The sequence below is a fragment of the Nestor notabilis genome, unplaced genomic scaffold (assembly GCF_000696875.1).
Source record: "Nestor notabilis isolate BGI_N333 unplaced genomic scaffold, ASM69687v1 scaffold6082, whole genome shotgun sequence".
Taxonomy (NCBI): Eukaryota; Metazoa; Chordata; class Aves; order Psittaciformes; family Psittacidae; genus Nestor; species Nestor notabilis.
Window position 1 is genome coordinate 6,487 of NW_009918638.1, and position 8,469 is coordinate 14,955.

Genomic DNA, 8,469 nt, shown 5'->3' on the forward strand with positions numbered 1-8,469 from the left:
AGCTGGAGAAAAACATGGAAATTCAATGGTTCTAACACAGTTCTTTGTCAAACACTACACATTCTGGATTTGCATTTTCCAACTGCCATCTGGAATTCTATGTTTTAAATGCATAATGGGGAAGTAAAGGAATATAACTTGCACCCTTATGTCCTCAAGCTTTTTTTCTTTGTTTGCTTTTGAACAAGGCAAGTATACAGATAATGACTGGTTCTGATTAATGAGAAATACCTACAGAAAATGAGTTTTTCAAAATGCCCCACCCAAAAGCATTAGCAATTAGAATCTCCTCAAGTTTCCATTAGTCTGTCAAAGCAAGAAATAATCTTATAGCAGCTCTGACTAAAACTCTTAAAGATTGTCACACTGATTGAATTTCACAGTATAGACTTACAAATTCGTAGTCTCCATCCTGTGGTACTTTCCAATCAGATGAATTTTTTGTCTGGCCAGACACATTCTTCCCAAAGCTATTGATTTGATTCTCCTTCTCCTTCTGCTCAAAATATTCAAGGAACGATGGTTTGGCTGGCTGCATCGTTTCATCTCTCCCTAGAAATAGTAAAAATAAAATAAACCAAGTGTTTTGAAAAATACATTTTCGGTTATAGATCATGTCCAAAAGTGATTTTATTTTTTTTAGCACACACTAAATCACGTAGTACTGATAAAGTACTGGCTAAAGTACTATTTTTTCAGCATCTTTTCAATCATAAAACTGGCTGTGCAGTAAGAAAACTGGAAAAAGGAAGCTTAAAGTCCACCACACAAGTGATTACAATGCTGGAGGCCTTGGCCTCTGCAATCCATCCATCAAATCACACTACCAGGTGACCAGGCTTCATGCACTGAATACTAGAATTAAACCACTACCAACTAGAGAGGCTGGGTTTTTCATCCCAGCCAGGTTGCATACACTGCAAAATATGCAAAGATCCACAACTAACAAAGCATTATTTTATAAGCAGAAACTCATCTTTATATTTATGAATAGAACAGTACACAAGTGAGGCTTTCAAAACCATGTCTACCATACAAATACCACGTAACTCCCCTTGGGTAGAAGGAGTTCTGCATTTCTTGGGTAGAAAGGCTTAATTAGTTTGGAAAGCTTCTTGTTTTCTTTTTATAAGCAGTCAGTTAGTACTCTAAACACGCTTTCTTAGTGAATTACTCAAGCTAGATATATAGATTAACCATTCAATTCCAGACTGCATTTAAGAAACTCATGGTAATAAGAAACGGGTAATAGTACAAAGAGAGACACAGAAGTCAAAATAACTTTGGAAAGCAGTTTCCAGTGCCTAAAAGGGCTGACAAGAAAGCTGGAAAGGGACTTTTGACAAGGACCTATAGGGACAGGACAAGGGGAATGGCTTTAACCTGCCAGAGGGGAGATTGAGATGAGCTCTCAGGCAGAAGCTCTTCCCTGTGAGGGTGCCCAGAGAAGCTGTGGCTGCCCCATCCCTGGCAGTGTTCAAGGCCAGGTTGGACACAGGGGCTTGGAGCAACCTGCTCTAGTGGAAGGTGTCCCTGCCCGTGGCAGGGGTTGGAGCTGGAGGAGCTTTAAGGTCTGTTCCAACCCAAACCATTCTATGATCTCCAAATGTGATCTCTTTACTAGTGCAAGTGGTACATCAGACACTGCCCAGACTACTCACACTTAAAACTGGCCTGGCCTGTGTGTTAAGAGTGCAGCTAATATCTTTTAAAGAGTCTCAATCTAAATGAAGAAGCAGCCTTGCACAGCAAACATGCTTTTACAGCCTGCACTGCAAGACCATGACAGCTGCAAATGCAGCTAAAATCTACTCACAGCTTAATGCCGCTGTGCTGCTCATTATGATAAATGCCTCACAAAACCTGTGAGCACAATGGAAGTATGCGCTGTAGCAGTACCTAGTAAAATGTTGTTGTTCTGATAAAACATGGTTCTCTAGACACTGAAGGAGGTTACTCATATTTGAAATGCACGTCCTAGGCAATGCAGAAATCATCATTTTCAGAAAGCAGGATTAGGACTACAGTTAACAGAAAATGGTACCAGAATAGCCTAATTGTGGACTGTGGAAATAAGTTCACTGTCAAATGCCATACATTTGAAGTAAATATAGTCTATCGGGCAGGCAATCAACCGAAAGTTTAGAGCTTCAGACAAGCACACAGGGGATGGAGCTGTCCTTTGATGGGCTTGTGGAGTCTGCATAATGCAGACTCCTGCAAGAGTTTGTAGAGAAGGCAGGCTATCACAAGGCTGCTTGCTAAGGACATTCCGCAGTGCTTTCCTCTTGAAAAAATATCAGCTGCTCTGAAAACCCATTAAAATTTAATCACCGAGTATTACTCTTGCACATAAAATTGCCATCTAGTGATCCAGAACTTCCCTGACAGACTCTGTCTGATCCTCAGACAAGTGTAAGAATTCCTTGGTCAGCTATGAGATACTTTAGGAAGTTATTTATCTATAGACACATTACAGAACAAATTGTATAAGAAGTCTTTGCAGGGTATTTGGGTTGTGATACTGAGAGAAGTGTGGTTCTACACAGCATGAAATGTCATGATGCATTTTGAAAAAGCTGCCTCTCCAGGGTCAGCTAAAAGCTCAAGCATGAACTGAAGTGTTTATACTTTTGCACCATAACAACTGGAGCAAAGACAAATTATTCTACCCCTGACAGTAGTTCCCCTTCTTTTAAAAAAGAAAACAAAACCCCCTCATCATCCAGAATTAGATCAAGAAAGAAACCTTCAAAACAAGCTGCGTGAAGGTCAGTCAGGGAACACGTCTACGGAATGGAGAATAGATTTGCTGTTGGGAATAATTACTGAAACACAATAGCAATCCAATTACTGCTAAGTGATAAAACATTTATTTAGAACAAAGTAAATGCACCCCTTGTATTCTGCTGCAGTCCAGCCTACTTGAAGCAGGAGGCAACTTGCTATGGCCAATTACGGCAATGTTTAACACCAACAAATGTTGTAGAAACAGAGGAATTCATAACTACCTGAGCTAACCTATACACAGCCAGTCTAAACCTCAGTAATTCAGGCTTCCTAGGAAAAAAGAAAGAACATCTTTATCAAGTTTGCACTCTTATGTTTTGAAAACAATTGTTTGCAGCAACTGTTTCACTCCAGTTCTTTTCTAGTTATTTTTGTCTTAAAGACTATTTGCTGATGCCAGAGCTTAATTCAGTGACACTTGAAACAACCATGCTCATTTCCCCCATGTTGTATTTTACCAACAACTGCAGGATTTGTAAACAACTAGTTACATCTACTGAACAACAGCCTCTTATAGCATCACTGAATTATCCTAGAATCATAGAACGGTTTGGGTCATACTCCTCCCAGGCTACCTGCCCTGGCTTCCACCCTCTGTAGGCTTCCTTTTTGTGTTTGAGTTTGTCCAGGAGCTAGCTCCTTATTCATCCAGGCATTTTTGCCTTACTTCCTCTTTGTTGGGATGCATCACTCCAGAGCTTGGAGGAGGTAATCCTTACGTGTTAACCAGCTTTCTTGGGCCACTCTTCCCTCCAGGGCTTTGTCCTGTGGTACTCTACCAGGAACATCTCTGAAAAGGCCAAAGTCCAGGGTTGCTGCGCACCCTCCATGCTGCCCTAAGGATCTCTAACTCCACTCAGTTATTCCCCATGCTACATGCTTTTGCATATAGGTATTTAAGTTGGACCCTGCATGAAGCTGACTTGTGCTGGAGTGGCTGGAATTCCTCTGTGCTGCTCTTCAGCTGACCTGCAGTCCCTTTCCAGGCTCTGGGCAGCTCTTGCTGGCACTGGCATCAAACAGATAACAGTGAGATGGATTGAGATTCCTCTCCCCTGGCAACTTGAATTATTGAAAGGCACAGCCATCCTCAAGCTTTATTTAATAAAATGTCTGTTTTCATGCAGAAATGAAACAGACAAAGAAAGTACATGAAGCAGTGGTGGTAGTTTATAATCCTGAAGAGTGCAACTGGATTTTCACCCGTACCAGTGACCAAAAACCTGGCGGGGGCGGGGGGTGTGTGTGTGTGCTGCAGCAGAAGGCTGCCAGGACAGCAAATGGGTCTCTGCCATGGTGAGAGGGTGGAAGGGAAGGGGGTTTGTTCAGCATGGGGAGGGCAGGAGAGGCTCAACTGTGGTCTCCCATCCCAACGTGCCTCCAGAGCCCTGCTATCACCGGGCAAAGGATAAGAGGAAGGATTTGAACTGCAGCAAGGGCAATTCAGCTGAAGAAAGTTTTCACAACAGGAATGGTTGTACAACACAGCAGGGCTGAAATGTGTACAACACACCAGGCTGTGCGCAACCACTGCACCTGGTTCCAGCCATGGCACAGGGAAGCAGACTGATGACCTTCAGAGGTCCCTGCCAAGCTGTGACTAATGTCCCTCACACCCCCTGTCAGACACCTCTAACCCTGCAGTCACCTCAGGCACTTGAAACGTTTAGTCACCAATTTCAGTACATTTAGTCACCAATTTTAGTACATTTAGTCACCAATTTTAGTACATTTCTACACATCAACATGTAACACTGCATCTTTAGTGTTGGTTTGGTTTTTGTTTGAACTGATTAAAATAGAGATTGCTAACTGACAAAAAAATGGGGAAAAAAAAATAAGATATAATTAAAAACAGCCAGAATACAGATTTAAGATGTCTGAAGCTGTAGTTGCTGCTATGATCTCAGTAGGGGTGTGTATGCAGCAAGACCAACAGAAACACTTCTGGAGACAGAAAGACATTATAGCAAATCAATTATCAGCCCAACACGGCTTGATTTCTTTTCGTTAATGTTGGCACTTAACATCAGTGTCATCTTTCCAAAGATGATCTGCTATTAATTCAACACAAGAATCACACTGCTATATCTTTAAGATTTGGATAACAGGCAGCCGAAGACAAAATCGATCACTGCTATTTGCAGAAGCAGATGCTGCTGAAAGATGACAGAGCACTAAATGTATCTGTGCCAAAAAGCATTTAACTTCCTGGTTTTATAGGGTTAGACTAAAATATGAAGGTTTCACAGAAAGTGAGATCACAGCTGTGGCAGAGAAGAGCCTTTCTGAGAAGGTCACCCTGCAGTCACAAGAAAGGCTTCATCATGCATTTATTTTGGAACTTAAAGAGTTGCTTATAAGGATGAGCCATGAGAACTCCCTGGAGCCATTAACGGTCTACCATTTAGATATGCAGTCATCGTTTAGGAGGTGTATTAATTACACAAATGGAACCCACAGCTCTGCTGGAGCCTGTCCAGCTGACTGCAGAATTGCAGGTTTGGGCTGGCTGTAGAGAGCCACAGGCGCTGGCAGGAGCCCTCCATGGAAACTCACAAGTGCTGCCTGGTAGAAAGTCATGTTTAGAAAAGTCTAAGAACACCAGTATTACTGTGTGCGAGAACAGAACAAGGTGTGAAATTGGTTGGTCCAAAGGTAGAGAATGCTGTAAATTGAGAACAAACATCCCCTTAGATTTTGAGTTTTAAAGGAGCACCATGCTAAGCTTACTACCGACTTCAGTGTACCCTTTCAGCACTGGAAAAGAAAGCCCAACTGCATGTGGTACCACAAAAGATGAGACAGGCCTTACCCAAAGCACAAATGGTCCAGATGAGACAAAAGACAACTGACAGATGCAGAGCACTGCAAGAAGTTAGAGAGGCAACATCAGCCACAGCCAGTGGCCTCAGCATACTAGAGCCTCTCCTCTGCCAGGCTACAGCAAGGGCAAGTTTTAAAGAAAAACTTAAACAACAATGTGCTCCCTTCTCAAAAATGTCACCAGTCTGAATACTGGAAGGAATGGAAGAAGTCAGTCTTAGTGGCTGACTGCAACATACTGCCTTACATCAGGCGAAAGATGACACAGGTGTGGAAAGCCTTCAGGCCATTTGTATTTCTTTGCTGCAGAGAAAGTAGAATGATAAAGAAGGAACAGCACAGTCAATTAAACCAATGGGAGATTTACTTTCCTTTTTTTTCCTATTTCCCAGCAGTAAAGGACATCCATGAAATCAGATCATTCAGTATCATCTAGACCCAGAAATCAAAGCACTCATTTTGTTGATTTTGTCAAATTAGCTCTCACAATCGACAATTTTCAGAAGCTCTTGAGCTTCAAAGGATGCCTTCAAAAGGAAAGTGGGATTTACAAAGTCCTTCTGTCAAGCTTGCTGAGTAATGAAACTGGAATTTCTGCTTTTCTCTAGAATTATTATTCTCTACTCAAACTTGACAGCAGAAGAATCCTTGTCTTATTACTCTTTCCTCTTCAAAGAGATTGCTGTTATCTACCTAGGGTGAACATTCTAGAGTCACAATACTTGTCATGAGAGAAAATTAGGTAACTTCAGGAACTTAGGGAAAATTAGGTAACTTCAGTGCACTCTCTACTCAAGTCAGTTTACACAGTTAATACTTAAAATACCTATTCTTGAAACCACGGTGAGAGATGTCCTCCCTTTACAAAAATTGAAGCTAAAGTTATGTCTGGGAACTGCCAGGAGAACATGCCACAGATTTATCTACAAGGAGGGTAATGTAAATCAACAATGAAGTGATCAATTACTACATTAGCAACATCAAACTAAAACCTGATACTGGGAACATGTATATGTATTTGTCATGATTTCGGGAGGCTGCAACCTTTATAAGCACAAGTGGCCTTAGCAATGGATAGTACTTTTGTTCATGAGAATGAGGCGTCAGGAGCAACAAAACCAAAGTTTAAGTTGACTTGTGCTAGGAAAGTATCACAAATACCCTGCACAAAGCTCAGGAAGTTGCACCCCTGCAAGCAGGAGCTCCAACGAGCTCTGCAGAGATGCAGTGAAGAGCACTCGTGTTAACTTTAAAGAAGCAGAGCTATTACCTGCTTTTATTCAGCCAAAATGCCAGAAAGGATACGCTGGGACAAGCAGCACAGCCATCTGCTACCATATACAAGATTATATAGTCCCTTTCACAGAGGGATCAAGGTCTATCGTAAATCAGTTGGTGCCTTGTCCTTGCTCTTGGCAGGCTTGCTGTTCCTCTGGAGTCATAAACCCTCGCATTTTCAAGCTGAATTTTATGGGTAGCCAGTGTATATGCAGCCGTTCTTGAGCAAGCCTCAGCTCTTCAGTGTTCAAACCATCATCCTCTACAGTGTTCACCCTCCCTCCTTGCCCTTTTTTAGTATTTTTATTTTAAGGAGTTCTCACATCCAATGTCATCTTTCATTTTAGCAGTCTAAAGAAGCATAGATCTTTCACTGACTTCTTACAGGCTTAGTCCCCAGCAGTCTCAGAGAGCTGCTGTCTGCTTTAGATTGAATTTAAGACAGAAAATGCACCTGTATTTAGGATGCATAAAACACTGTCTGATGATTATGTGCAAGCAATGCTTCATTAATATTAAATTTTAAATGGAACTGCAGTTTTACTTGCTTCAGGCTATTTCTTAAGAGATCACAGATGAACTTTAGCAGCTGAACAGTGTAATTTGTACAGTATGACCAGGACTGAGTGATTTTATGCAGCAGAGCAGAGAGATGCCAATTTATTCAACCAGAGCAAAAAGTGCTCCATCATTAATGAACTCACCCACTGGCAGTACAAGCTGAGATTTCCTCATATTAAAAGCAGAACACATAAGCTTCAATAGATAGGAAGTGTTATGGGGCCAAGTCCTATCTCAAACTAAATCAAAACAGAACATAACCGACACATGTTGCTATCGAGAAAGAGCTCCTAAATGACCATAAAAATCAATGCTTGGTATCCTAACTAATCTCTTTTAACGAATCTAAGACATGAAATGATTCTATGAAAATCATCTAAGGAGAAAAGGACCAACACTCATTTAAAGCTGTAGTGTATACAACTGAAGACTCTTCCTGAAAGAGGAGGAAATCCTCACAGTAATGAAAGCTGTATAAGACCAGGTTACCTCCTTTTGGATCTCTTTTATATAAAAACTCAGCAAAGAAAGAAAGTTGTTATATATTTATAATAGAGGAAGAAATCTGCATCACAAATTTTCAGTGGACACCTGACATCTTTCACCTCATTAGCTTGAATTGCTAGTTTAGTCTAGCAACTACAGAATGTATCACAGACAGTGGGTTGTGAAGGTGCATCAAGAAAGAAGTGAACATTTCATATCCTGCATCATCTGGCTCAGGTTCTAATGAACCTTAACAGGGAAACAACCTCATCGACAGGGATGCAGTCATCAGGTCCAGCACGCTGTGGGTAACAGCTCAGGTTCCCCAAAGGGCATATAACCAAGTAAGCATTTGCTAATACCCTTTCTATTCATAACCCAGAAACTCATTTGCTTATCTAGAGAGAACAGAAAACAACATGGCAAGGAACATTTTTTTCCTGAAGCTTGAAAAATGTGCTGGTAAAAATGAATTTGGTTTTATACTTCTGCAGTTAAGGAATTTATATTGCGTTTTTCTCATTCCTG

General features: G+C 41.2%; 1 protein-coding gene across 1 annotated transcript in view; it reads right to left on the reverse strand.

Annotated features, from left to right (window-relative positions):
* Positions 1-394: 394 nt before the first annotated feature.
* Positions 395-8,469, reverse strand: part of STK4 (serine/threonine kinase 4) — a gene marked incomplete at both ends in the record, with an annotated part of 21,418 nt that continues 13,343 nt past the window's right edge. The window contains one exon of the mRNA XM_010009820.1: positions 395-552. Within this exon, the coding sequence (XP_010008122.1) occupies positions 395-552 (158 nt within the window). The remainder of the gene's footprint in view (positions 553-8,469) is intronic.